Genomic DNA, 14,695 nt, shown 5'->3' with positions numbered 1-14,695 from the left:
AAGTAATATAAGTGTCTGTGTGTTTATTTCATAAGTGGGCTGTCGGACTGCCGGGGCTTGGTGGGACCTGGAGAGAAAACTCTCCAGCTACAGTGGTGGAACAGTAGGAACATATTTTTAATAAGGTGGGTAATCTGTCCCTGACATTTTGGCTGGCTTTTGAGAACTTCATGCTGGGTTGCCTTCTGCACTACAGCTGCAGCCTTAATACCAAGGGTGGAGCCTAGTTCTACCTCAACTTGATATGCTATGCTTTGTTGACACCTATGGGGCCATGCCCCTTTTTGAGCTTAGGTGGAGGAGAAGTAGATTTGTTAGAGGGGGTGAAGAAGGGAGGTAAGGGGAGAGAATGGGAGTAGAGGAGTGAGGGGAAACTACAGTCAGGATGTAAAATAAATGAATAAATTTAATTAAAAAATAATGAATGAATATATAATGAACATTGCTACAAAAACAACTTAACAAAGAATTCAGCCCTCTTTTAATTGGACTGCTTATTTTATTGGTGCTGAGATTTTGTCATTCTCTGTATATACTGTCTGATGTTTAGGATATGTGTTGCTATACCCAGAGGTTGGTGCATCTCTCCACCATCATGAGAGAAGTTTCTTCTTACACTAGATAGCAATTAGTACAGAGATCCACAACTGATAAACATGAAGAGAATAAGAGACTGCAAAGGGATTAGCTCTCAAGTTGTCAGCTCTGTCACATCTCCTCCACAAAGACACAAAGATCTTTATAGAAGAGAGAGTGGAAAGACTTTTAAGAGCCAACTTCAAGGAAGCAGTGTTTTCTTTAAACAATAGGAAAGTTGTATATATGAACTCCCAGTGATTGTGACAGCATGCACAACACCTGTGCAAACTCAAAATGGATGAAATTCCATTATGAATGGAAGGAGGTGAGAAGAAAGTCTTAACCTTAGCTGACAACCCATTGGTATTAAGCTGCTGGACAAGGGAGAGTCTGTTTCCTTTAATGACATGGCCCTTGGTGGGATGATCATATTCCAGGGCAAGCTTCACACTAAAGAGTAGTTGGGCAGTATAAACTAGACTTGATGGGTTTAAAAATAAAGATATTTTTATATTTTTAACATGAGGTTGGGTGGATAGAGATGTAGAGGTGGATCTGGGAAGCACTGGATAAGGATGGTGAATATGATTAAAATACACTATGACATTTTCAAAGAATTAATAAAATATTTAAAATTCAATTTGTTTAATATGAAGTTAAATAGAAGCTTCACCAACAAAATGAACCATGTGAAGGACAACATATCAGGCCTTAAAGACAAATTAGAAGAATTGGAACACCCACTCAAGGAAAATGAGAAATTTAATAGAACACATGATAAGAAAATACAGGATATTTGGGACAGTATAAAAAAACCACAATTATATGCATAGAAAATGAAGAATTCCAGGGAAATATAAAAATGGGAGAGACTATAGGGAGGGTATATATGGTCAAAGTATATTATATATATGAATGAAAATATTTTTATGAAATCCATCACAACATTCAATGAATATATGTTAAAAAAGAAAATTGAAATCCATTTGAAATGTAGTTTTTCAAACATTCTTCATTTAAACAGTGCATTTGTCACAAGCAAATAAATTCTAATTCAACCAGTTGTTTGTGTTGATAGTTTTTAAACTGAGAGTATAGTATTTAAATATACCAATGACATGGTTTTACTCAATGGTGTGTTTTTATTATAGGTACTTTTTCAGATAATCCTTTATATTTCTACTTTTCCCTGATAACATACCATTTATCTTTGATTTTTGCCAATTTTCTTGCTTTTTTAAAAAATGACTACACACACACACACACACACACACACACACACACACACACACACACACACATATTTGGCCATTTTCACTCCTATTGCTCTCGTTCATCCCCTCCCCTCTCCAGCTGAAGGCCTTTTTCTTTGTAACAAATCTCCCTCCAACTTTGGTGTTTCTTTTGTGACACACTGTATTTAAATAAGGTGCTTGTAAGAGCACAAACAACTTATCAGTGGCTACACCACTGAGTGATACCCACCCCTCCAGCAACCACTAATTGCCCATGGTTCACAGTGATGAGTGGGGACTTATGAGCTCCATTCCCATCCATAGTGCAGTGTTGATGGGTCCAATTTTGCACAGCTCTTATTTAGATAGCCACAACTGCAGTGAGTTTCATGAATGCAATGGCCTTGTAATGTCCAGAAGGCACTGTCTTCCATCACTGCTCCCTATCCTTTGGCTCTGATATTCTTTTTACCTACCCCAACATTCCCAGAGCCCTGGAAGGGTTGGCATAGATATTTTATTTAGGGCTGAGCACCCAACACTTACTTTTTCTCAACACTTTGACTAGTTTGAATCTCTGCTTTAACCACAGCCCACTGCATAAAGCATCTCCTCTGAGTAATGTTAAGAGCAGCAATGATCTACAGGTATAAAAACAAGTATTTAGAAGGTAGTTTGACTTGTTCACTTAACAAAGTAACAGTAATAGGTTTTCTTTGAAGGTCTATGATCTTTCTGTTATAGGCTCTTGACTGGGTTTTCAGTCATAGGCATGAGATTCCTCATCTAGAGCAGGCCCTAAACTGAACCTGAAAACAGTTGGTTACCTATATAACAGTCATGCTACTATTACAAAATGAACATGTTTTCCCAGGTAGGTCTTACTGTAGCTCATGGGGCCACATCTGTGTAACTGTTGTTGACTCTTCTCTTCCAGCAGCCTTCCCCACCTTCCAAAATTGTGAAAGCTAGCCACCAGGGAGGACATTTCTAGCTTAGTTCTAGCCTGATTTCTCTATAGCATGCAACTAAAGTGTGAGGTGTCTTAGGCAATGTGGCTTTGCCAGCTGATTCTGGTGAGCAATGAAGAGCAGTGATGATTGCCTATACTGTTATGGGGGTTTCTGGCATCCTGCTGGTCAATAGCATATAGGGAATTATATGTATTTCTAGCATTTTTATTTAATGCTGATTACTTTTTTATAATTCAGGACATTTCCTGTAACAAGAGCCATGAGGGTTTCTTTTTTCTTTTTTTCTTTCTTTCTTTTTTGTGTATGTATACATCTGTCATGAATTCTGTGAGACTTATTATCAGTGCATCACTGATACAGTGATAACTGCCCAATCATACTTTCTTCTGATCACTCACATTTTGCAAGAAGTTGGAAATATTTAATCCCAGTACTCAGGAGAATCACACTTAAACTCAGAATCTCAAAGATTTTTCTCTTACATTTCCATTTCCTACTAATATTTTATCTCTCTAAAATCAACATAGTCATATTCAGCAATATTTCTCTAATAGTAACACTGGATTCCAGATGCTGTGATTCTAAGAAACTTCTATCTAAATGATAATTCATTTAATTTCTACAACTGAATCAGAAAAGTATTTGAGGCATCATATACCACAGATGAAACCACAGAGCCATAGAGTTTGTACAATTTTTCCAAGGTCATATATTTAAGCACTAGCAGTGTGACTGTGGACCTCACATTATCAACCTTTACATTGTATGAGTTAATAGTACCAACGATAAGCCTTTTCATAATCTTATTTGGTTCTCAGCACTTGAAATTCATTATTATCATTTCATAGAAAATAACTGTGTATAACAAAATCTCTAGATTAATAACCATAAACTATAAAAAAGTGACTAAAATATGGAAATCTCAATCTCAATCCAGAGCATCTTTTGTGACTGAATTAAGGAGTCACCCAAATGTGGTCAGTAGACAGTCCAATAGTGTTGAGTCTCTATCTTGTTCTAGGTACCCCACTTAATGTTCTTATTTTTAGTTTAAAAATATTATTAGTGTCATTTCACTGTATGAAACAATGTACACACATACATGAAACTTTAGCTACATCTATTCCTTCATTTTCTTCTTTTGATTTCCCCCCAGTTGTCTCCCTTTGTCTTCCCATATAGTCACCTTACCACTTTCACAAATATATACTTGTGTGTGTTTAAATCTACATTCTACACACAAAAGAAAATATACCATTTTTCTTATCATTATGATTTCTAACCCATCTATTTACATTCAAATGAAATATTTCATTATTCATGGCTGAATAAAACTCCAATGCACATATGTACCACATTTTCTTTATATATTTATCTGTGATGGGCATCTGTGATGGTTACAGATTTTGACTATTATGAATAATGTTTCAATAAACATGGATGTGAAAGTGTCTCTGGTATGCTAGTTTTGAATATTTTGACTATATACCTGAGTATAGTTGAGTCATATCATGTTTCTGTGATTTCTCAAACTATCCAGATTGACCAGGTCCAAAGCTCATGACAACCTTTTAAGCATGTATTTGCGCAGAAATATATCAAGCAAGAAAGAAATGAAGACTGCCTATCAGTGAGAGGCCCAAAAGAGAAGCTACAAGCCTATGGAAAAATTAGAACACCATTTATTTCATATAAATTTCCTGATAAACTATTTCTCAAATTTGGCAAACATTTTCTTTCTATGTCATTTATCTTAGTCTTTTTGTTTGTTTTTCATCTTGTAACGCTTCTGGTCTCTTGGGCTCCTGCTCAGTACCATCCCAAAGCATCAGAAGGAGGAGGGAGGAATTAGGACTAGAGGAGGGAGGTAGTGTATAGAGGAATCTTTAGTTTGTCCGAGTTCCCTGATCATGGAAGGAAGAGAAGGTGGAGTTTCCATAGCTGCTTTATTTGTCCTGTTACCTCAACTCTTCTTTTCATTTATTCCCTAAGTACTCTTCTAGCTTACATAGCCATCTTAGAAGGACTCTAATAAGTTAAGGACATATGAAAAAGTAAGTAGATTCTACTGTGTGATAATTCCTTGGCAAGTGGTCATTTTTTCCCATAATTTCTTTATTTCCACAAAGAATAGTCATCTCATTATTCCTTTCTATACCTACTAAAACTCCAAAGTCTAGTTCATATTATCTACTGCTGCCACTTCTGTTGATGCTAATTTCTTCTTTTTCATTAAAAGCTTGTTATTATTTATTCATATTATTCTTACCTCCCTACAGCCCTTATGATCTGTCACTTCTACTTCATATTTTCCATATTCTAGAAATCATCACATAATCTTCTGTCATTGACACTGCTTCTACAAAGTAAGTTAACTCTACCTATATGTCACACTTTTATTCTAGTGAAGGCCTACTTTCCCTGACCTTAATCTAACTTGTGCTTTTTTAATTGTGCTTTTTTTAATCCTTGAGAATTTCATATAGGTATACAATGAAATACAATCATATCAACCTCCATTTTCTCCTTCAGTTCTCCTATATACCCCATGTGTCTCCCTTCCAAAACTTCATGTCAGTTTTCCTTTTTTTTTTCTTTTTGATATCCACTAAATCCAATTGGTGCTATATGTGTATGAATGTGAGGCTACCCACTGGTGAATGGGAAATCCACTAGTGGGAAGTTTTCATTGTCTGTCAGACCTACAATCAATGTAGATTCCCAAATGTGTCAAATTCTCTCGAAGATCTATTTACACTCTCTATAGATGATCATTTCCACACAAATTCTTCATATATTTGACTTGCACTGTATTCCATTCCTTCAATCTTCAGTTTGTCTGTTCTGTTCATGTTATATCTCCCTTCATTTTCCATCCAGCAGTCATATTTTCTTTGCTAATCATTAACTAAATAAATATTGCCAGAAGGTGAAATGGACACATCAAAGCATAATTCTTCATACTGAATATGGACAGCTTTAGAGGGATAAGAATTATGGGAATGAAATGTTAATGATAAAGATTCCTTGGGAGGGCTTGAGTATTTTTGATAATGAAAGGTATATGTGCCAAGTAACAAAGTGGAAGAATACCCTGACAGGCTAAGAAAGAGGAACCAGTGACAGATGACTAGTCTATGGTAGAAAAGTGAAAAGAAGACATATTTTGAAGCTGCATTGGAAGGTTTTGAATGTGTTTTTCTAAGCTGGATGGTCTTGTGGTTAGTGATTTCTGCACAAGTATTACTCTAGAAACAATCTGATGTTAAAAAGCCTCATGTTTAGGTGGGAAGAATAGAGAACAAGTAAGAGGCTATAAAATCAAGAAGTAAAATGGACCTGGTATTAGGAACTAGGAAGAAGGTAGTAGAACCAGGACAGGAAAGAGGGTGCAGCCATGAGAGATAACTAAGGAGGCAACTTGGATAGTTCTTGAGTTCTATGAATTGATATAGGGTAGTAGGAAGATGAGTATAAAAATAATCTAGAAAATGTCCAGATCTCTGGCTTAGGTAACATATCACTCATTGTTATAAAAGAGGTTTGGAAAAGCATAATTATTTTCTACACATATATTTAATAAATTCAATAACACCCAGAGTACTTTGTCCATTTTTTGTTTCAATGAGGACATATTCATATCTCCTTTTTAACATCCACCTAAGCAACAGTAGTGATTTTATGTACAGATTTTAATGGAAGCAATAATGAGAGGCACACTACCAGCCCTATGAGGAGGATAGGAAAGAAAGGATAGATAGTGATCATATGAAGACATGCTTCCACGATCAAAGATTGAGTCAGCTGTGTTGATAGAGACTGCACCAGGATCAGAGCTGCACACTGACACACAGAATTGTGCTTCAAAAATACACTGGCAAAAATACCATGACAAGATGTAATGTTCTGGGGAAAGCAGTGGAAGATGATGAAATAGCTATGTGTTTTGTCAAAGAGTTTTAACAGCCAACAAGGCACTATGGATGGGTTTTAAATAAAGGAATAAAATCTGATGATTTAAACTTTAGGGGACAGATCATAAGTATAGACAATTGATAGTTTATATATAAAAAGATTTCTTTTCCAGATTTTAAAATATGAAAGTAGAAAATATTAAAAGTTGAAGATGAAGGTCTGAGACCAAGGGGGTCAAAAGCATAATGAGTGGCATATGAGGAAGGTATGGAGGCAGATGGTCGTGGTTAAGGTCATGAAGGATAATTGTAGCTGTCAACTTTCCATTTATGAAACCAACATATTGGTAATGCTGTTACTGAGAGAAATATCAAATGCCCAAGGATTGATTTGCTAGTCTAAAAGGATAAATGCAGCTCCAATATTAGCAGGTTATTAGAGTTTGCTTTGTGAGTACATTCTTCCCCTGCCATTTCTAGGCCCAGGCAATAGAAGAAATGAGGAAGAAACTTCTGGGAGAAAAAACATTCAGATATACAGCAGACTCCACTCCATTCTCTACTGTGATCATTGTCTCCCCTCCTGATGCCCTGACCATAGAAGACACTGACTGAAAATAGACTTTTATTCATATGAACTGTTATGTGGGAATGCCAACTTCTCTTGCACATCAGACTAAAGAAGGATTGAGGGTTTGGAAAGGAAAGTTCTGACTTTGTTATCAAGAAAAAAAAAGAGACTGCTCCACTGAGTGTTTGCTTCCTTGACCTTGATGCTAATGGAATGACATTACTCTGAAAGAGAGTTAGTCAAACTTTCAGAACCAATGAACTTTTCAGTCCTCAGTTCATCCAGCACCTACTTCATGACCTGATGTCTAGGTGAGTTCTAGACTTTCTTTGTAAGTTTTAAGTTATGTGGGACTTGAGCCATATAATTGCTGTAACCCTTGGTGTTCTGCCTTAGTCTTTCTTCTTTGCAGGAAAAGCTTGAATTCCTAGTTGAACTCACAGATTCCTGCTCTTGAATATAAATCTGGAGTGCATGTCACCTGAATATTTCATAGGTTCTAAAGTCTCAAATTTCTGATTCCACGTCTTAAAATCTGTGTAATTTTTCTTCTTTTAAATTTCTCATTATATAGTTTTATTTGTATGGGTGTTTTGGCTTCATCTATGTCTATGTATCATGTGTATGCATGGTACCCATGGAGGTGAGCAGAGGGCACTGGATTCTGTGGAACAGGAGTTACAGATGGTTGTACACTGCCATGTGGGTGCTGGGAATTGAACCCTGTTCTCTGGAAGGGCAGCTACTGCTCCCAACCACTGAGACATCTTTTCAGCCTCATACTTAACATTTTTATATCTTAGTTTCCTTGGGTATAAGTGGGATTATTAGTGATAGCACCTCAGAGTTGTTCTGAAGAGCCACCAGTACTACCAATATTTTAAAACAATGCTTCTAATATTAATACATAGTAGAGATTCAATTGTGTTATATATGGTTGCTATGTCCTCTTTGTGTATTTACTTCCTCAAAAAGGAGATATCATAGAACTTATGATAAATTATCACTTTAGGGAAACCTAAAAATCCTAACTTTTTTTTTTTTTGGTTTTTCGAGACAGGGTTTCTCTGTGTAGCTTTGTGCCTTTCCTGGGACTCACTTGGTAGTCCAGGCTGGCCTCGAACTCACAGAGATCCGCCCGCCTCTGCCTCCCGAGTGCTGGGATTAAAGGCGTGCGCCACCACCGCCCGGCCAGTAACTTTTTTATTTTAGGTGTTTTCAAAATTACTTCTATGAAAATGCATCACTTCTATGTTTAACCATCAACATTTATTGCTTTGATTTCTTTTTCTTGCCTTTGTATAGCACTAAAAGAGTGACATTAGGACTATCATCGTTTTTTCTTTTTTTTTCACCTGGTATCTCTCAGTGCAAGCTTCTCCAAGGGCCAGGTCCATTTTTACTGTGCCTATAATACACAGTAATGTATTTATTTTATCTTTTTTTTATTACGGAATTTTTTATTCACTTTACAGACCAATCACATATCCCTTCTCTTCCCTCCTCCCCCCACCCAACCTTCCCTCCCCAACACACCCTCCATTTCCTCTTCTAACAAGGTATGGCCTCCCATGGGGAGTCAGCAGAGCCTGGTACATTCAGTATAAGGAGCTCCAAGTCCCTCCTTCTGCACCAAAGCTATGTAAGGTATCCCACCATAGGTAGTGGACTCCAAAATGACGGTTCATCCATCAGGAATGGATCCTGATCCTACTGCCAGGGGGCTCCTTAAGCAGATCAAGCTATACCACTGTCTTGCTTATGCAGAGGGCCTAGTCTAGTCCTGTGGAGGCTCCACAGCTGTTGGTCTAAATTTCATGAGTGCTCACTAGTTTAATTTGGTTGTCTCTGTAGATTTCCCCCATCATAATCTTGATGCCCCTTGCTCATAGAATCCCTCTTCTCTCTTCAACTAGACTCCTGGAGCTTGGCCTGGTGCTTGGCTGTGGATCTCTGCATCTGACTGTAATTTATTTTTGTCTGTGTTTTCTTGGCTCATCACTCAGCTCTGTGAATGGTTGCTATTAACTGTATGTACCACATGTATTGTAGGCTATCAGAGTAAACTCACCACGCTAGATTCTTGCTGCTGCTTTCATCAGACACTTTGGTCTCCTCTCTTGAAGAGCAGTAAACAAGACTGAAAGCATGGAGCGAAGGAACCACAGTGGGCGAGTGAGTGAATTTGTGTTGCTGGGTTTCCCAGCTCCTGCACCACTGCGGGCACTACTGTTTTTCTTTTCTCTACTGGCCTATGTGTTGGTGCTGACTGAAAATGCACTCATCATTACAGCAATTAGGAACCACTCCACCCTCCACAAACCCATGTATTTTTTCTTGGCTAATATGTCATTCCTGGAGATTTGGTATGTCACTGTTACAATTCCTAAGATGCTTGCTGGCTTCATTGGCTCCAATCAGAACCACGGACAGCTGATTTCCTTCGAGGGCTGCATGACACAGCTCTACTTTTTCCTGGGCTTGGGCTGCACTGAGTGTGTCCTTCTTGCTGTTATGGCCTATGACCGCTATGTGGCTATTTGTCACCCCCTCCACTACCCTGTCATTGTTAGTAGCCGGCTGTGTGTGCAGATGGCAGCTGGATCCTGGGCTGGAGGTTTCGGCATCTCAATGGTTAAAGTTTTCCTCATTTCTCGTCTGTCTTACTGTGGCCCCAACACCATCAACCACTTTTTCTGCGATGTTTCTCCGTTGCTCAACCTCTCATGCACTGACATGTCCACAGCAGAACTTACAGATTTTATCCTGGCCATTTTTATTCTGCTGGGGCCACTCTCTGTCACTGGAGCCTCCTACATGGCCATCACTGGTGCTGTGATGCGCATCCCCTCAGCTGCTGGCCGCCATAAAGCCTTTTCGACCTGTGCTTCCCACCTTACTGTTGTGATCATCTTCTATGCAGCCAGCATCTTCATCTATGCCAGGCCTAAGGCACTCTCAGCTTTTGACACCAACAAGTTGGTCTCTGTACTCTATGCAGTCATTGTACCACTGCTCAATCCCATCATTTACTGCTTGCGCAACCAAGAGGTTAAAAGAGCCCTACGTCGCACTCTGCACCTGTACCAGGGCCAGGATGCAAATGACAAGAAATCTGGCAGAGGTGGTTAGGTAGGGAGGAGTTGATAAGTCTGGTAAAACTTGGGTTCAATTCCTTCGTTCCTTCCTTCATTCTTTCCTTCGTTCCTTCCTATTTTCCTTCCTTCGCTCATTCATTCCTTCCTCCCTCTCTTCCTCTCTCCCCCTCCTTCTCTCTCTCTCTCTCTCAAGTCTAAATCAGGGGGATTAAGTTAGGAGTCAGAGTTTCTAGTTCCTGAAACTAGTCCAGAAAAGGAAAAAGCATTTCAAGGTAGAGGTTGGAATTCTGCAGGAAAGGGCTCTAATTTATGGGGTAAGATCTAGCCCAGTATTATATAGATAGTTGTAGCTCATACAAATCAAGTGCATTAAAGGGAACACGGGCTACAAGAAGGAAAACACACAGCCAATAACTAGTCTGTGAAATACCTGAAGCCCAGAAGGTGAATATTCTGTTGTGAGTTTCAAAGGAAGGAAATAAGAAACTAAGACTTTTAAACAGATTTTCATGTATTCTGGGTTGCTATTGAGCTTTCCATGTAAGGAAAGGAGCCTTGAACTTCTGAGCCTCTAGAAGTTCTTGGATTGCAGCTCTGTGCCTTTGTGAGCATGAACCAAGGCTTTGTGGTTGTGATGCAAGCACTCTACCAACTGATTGACATCACCAGCCTAAACTGTGAATTTTGGCACTGGTAGTTTATTATTTCTCAGATCACAGTGGTTTCTCGCTCCATTTCCAAATTTCCTGAGGTCATTGAATTAGTGCTTTTTCATTTCCATGGCTGCATTTTAAGAAGACCATCAGGGCTAGGGTTGTAGCTTAGTTAGTGGTACTTCCTACCACCTGTGAGACTGTGGCCAGTCCCAAGATTATGGAGAAACAAGAGTGAAGCACATAGAAGTTGCTACATGTACTTGTACATGTACAGTGAATATGACTAGAGGAAGAGGATGAGGAAGAAGGTATGGAAGAAGAGGAGACAATAAGTACAGGAAGTACTAGGTTGAGACTTCTTCACCAAATTCCAATTAGTTACACATACATAGAATGATCCTCAGGGACTGACAAAGCTTCCCTAGGATACCTCACTTTTCCAGATGTCTGTCTTAGTATATTTTATTTTATATAGAACCCCATACATTTCCAAAGAACATTCACATAGCTTAAATATCTTGACTTTGAAGAACTGAACTTAGTCTTTTAATAAATGAGTAGTTTATTAAATGTTTTCTTTCTAACTGTAACTTGGCTCTCATCAGCCAATTTTCCCACAGTAATCCTTCCTCTATATTCTTCCTGGTCTCTGGTAACCACCATTGTTTTCTCAATTTCTATGAGATCAACTTTTTCAGAGTTCACATGTGAATAACATCATAGTACGCATATTTGAATAACACTGGGAAAAAGACATATCCATAAAGGTACACACACACACACACACACACACACACACACACACACACATTGTGATATTGCAGAATGTATACACACACATCACTACACCACATAGTGGTATATACATATACATATATATATGTATAACTATTATGTGTCAATTAAAATAAAGAAATAATAGTAAAGCAAAACACTGGTATAATATTATCTTAAGACACGCATAAACAAATTAATGTACTGTTTCATGAACCTAGTTAAATTTCTTTTAGAAGATTTTGTAACTTGGAATCACATCAACTTGCATATAGAAATAAGACAAAAAAATGCCATGATGAAAGGTAGAGGTTTAGTTCAGTATAAGGTTTAGTTCAGGTATAAGCAGGAATCTACAGATGGATAGAGGTTTAATTTTTCTGTCCAGGTCCCCTGGACATATGATCTTGGCAGTGCACAGAGCTTCCCTAGAGTCAGGACAAATGCCCGTGTTAGCCTCCTGAGAAGACAGAGGTGTCTTCATCTAAGTCAACATTAAGTGAATATGAACTGTATTCTCCTGTCTTTTTGTGTTGGTGCTGTAGAAATTTCCATGCAGCATAAACAAGTACTAAACATTGACTTCAGAGAATGTAAAAACCCACCCACAATGTCCCTCTCTAGTATAAATGTCTAAAGAGTTTTCCATTGTCAAAGAGGGCAATTTCACTATGGTGAGTGGTTAGAGGCATCAGGTGAAATTATTTAGGTCTGAAGAAAGCTCTACCAGGAGCTATGTAAAATGTCAATAGGCACCATTTCTGGGCTTATGCGGGATTCTGAAGGAAATTAATAGAATAATGAAAATTCAGTGCACAGTATATCTTTACTCAAGTTTGGAGAAATCTGGGTTGGTGGAGGATATTCAGAGCATTTGACAAGGATATAAAAGATATGTTTCTTGTTCTAGAAAAAAATCTATTAGGCTGTATTGTCTCTTGAGAACAAGTATTACAGAGTATAAAAAAAACTTTGTAGCACAATGATAGGACTCTTTTCATAGTATAGAGATATGCAGGCTCAGTGTTCTTTATTCTGAAAATAAGTTAATAAAAATGGAGAGAATTCTTCATTACTCAATGGTTAAATATAGAGCTTACTAAGAAGAAAGAACATTAGTAGCAAACAGAGTGGAGCAGTATTTTAATAAAAAAGTATGCCTGAGTACATGAGAATTCATTAGTAGAAGATAGGGGAGAACTCCTATGTGATATGAACTTTAGTGGAGGCCAGAGTTCAATTTTAATTTTTCAGACCTAGGAAATATGTTTACTAGTTACTCTCTTAGGTATCTGAATCATAGTCCTTAGGATCAGAGTCTTGAGTTTCGCAACTGTTAGGTCTCAATTCTGGCACAAATGGCTAACTGAGGTGCTTTTCAACACATCAAAACCTGGCCTCCAGGTTCTCCCAGCATTCCTCAGTTCCTACCTGTTTACAGGTTCCTGGCTGGCATACTCCACGCCCTACCCTGAACTCTCTGCCCAGGGACTGGGCTGCCCTTCCCTCATGTGCTTTGCTTTGTAACCAGTCAGCGCATGAATATTACTAAATATGGTCTCATAGTTATAGTCATGTGTGTCCCGGACCTTTAAAATACACAGGTAATAGGTCACAGGCAAGGAGAGAGATCTCTGAGTCTCTAGGGGCAGGAGGCACATATCTACCAGATAGTACATGTTTGACACATCCAGAGCTTGCGCTTTTACAAAAATCGTATTTCCAAGGTCTATTGTCATGTCTTAATTACAACAAACTTATTGCAGCTGTGCAATCCCCACACCAGCACTGAATCCTTTCATCTACTGCCTAAGGAACCAGGAAGTCTAGAATGCTATCAAGAATAGCTCAGGAAGTGGCCAGTGCTTCCTGCTTAGTTGATCACCCTGCCTTGAGAAGGACACAGTACCCCATGCACAATGTATCATGACATCAACTGTGGACCTGTTTGTTATTAGCAGTTCTTTACAGACATGTATTCCTAAAGAAATCACAGTAGAAAAGTAAACAAAATAAAAACCTAAACTCGAAAGAAAAGGAAGACACTGCGGCTATTGGTATTACTATAAACTATTATTTTTTGTTGTAGACATTTCAGTAACTCACAAATGATATAGTGATTCAATATGTTGAATGTTTATTACAGATTAATTACATATAATTTATGTTTAGCATTTATTTAATATTTGTAAAGTGTCAAAACTATTGCTCTCAAAAATATCTATTGGCTCCCACCAGCTTTGAATAAATTCCAAGTTCCTTAGTTTCCCTTTCAAGTTTCTAATTCTGGTCTTAATGATCCCATTTGTAATTTCATGCCCTTCACATGGTGAAACTGTAAGAATGAATTTTATGTTGACATTAATACCATTTTTTAAAACTCAAATTTATGATCCAATATTTTTTTACTATGTGCTACCATTTCATATTCAAGAGACTCAGGAACCAAATTTCAAATCTACCTGAATAAAGAATATCTAAAATTTCAATTCATTTTTAGTTATGAAAAATCTTAATTTTGTTCATTAAAATACTTATAGGTTGAAAATGTATCAATAAATTATGACTAAAACCTAGCGATGTTAGTTAATAGTAATGTACCAGTTTTGGTTTATTGTCTTTTTTATTTTAGATTTACTTACTTTGTTTTTTGTGTGTAGATTTTTTCCCTGCATGTATGCATGTGTAACATGTGTATATCTGGTGCCTGTGAAGTTCAGAGGAGGGCATCAGTTCCTCTGGAACTGGAGTTTTGGTTGGCAGGAACACAGGTCTTCAGAAAACAACTGATGAGTCGTCTCTCCAGCTACAGATCCTTGGTTTTTCGACAGCTTTTGATGCCACTGAAACACGGTTTTAAAGGGAACTGAAACTGAATGAGGGATGTAGGAGAA

General features: G+C 37.9%; 1 protein-coding gene across 1 annotated transcript; it reads left to right on the top strand.

Annotated features, from left to right (window-relative positions):
- The first annotated feature begins 4,694 nt into the window (after window positions 1–4,694).
- Or6a2 (olfactory receptor family 6 subfamily A member 2) lies at window positions 4,695–14,376 on the top strand. The gene is made up of 3 exons (XM_076566583.1): window positions 4,695–4,842; window positions 7,183–7,584; window positions 9,326–14,376. The coding sequence occupies exon 3, from the start codon at window positions 9,422–9,424 to the stop codon at window positions 10,403–10,405; it is 984 nt and encodes a 327-aa protein (XP_076422698.1). The 5' UTR covers window positions 4,695–4,842; window positions 7,183–7,584; window positions 9,326–9,421; the 3' UTR covers window positions 10,406–14,376.
- Window positions 14,377–14,695: the final 319 nt, after the last annotated feature.

The sequence above is a fragment of the Peromyscus maniculatus genome, chromosome 1 (assembly GCF_049852395.1).
Source record: "Peromyscus maniculatus bairdii isolate BWxNUB_F1_BW_parent chromosome 1, HU_Pman_BW_mat_3.1, whole genome shotgun sequence".
Lineage (NCBI taxonomy): Eukaryota > Metazoa > Chordata > Mammalia > Rodentia > Cricetidae > Peromyscus > Peromyscus maniculatus.
This window is presented reverse-complemented; position numbering and strand designations above follow the sequence as displayed.

Coding starts and splice junctions, on each gene's coding strand:
- Or6a2 (XM_076566583.1), top strand. CDS start 9,422: ATGGAGCGAAGGAACCACAGTGGGCGAGTGAGTGAATTTGTGTTGCTG.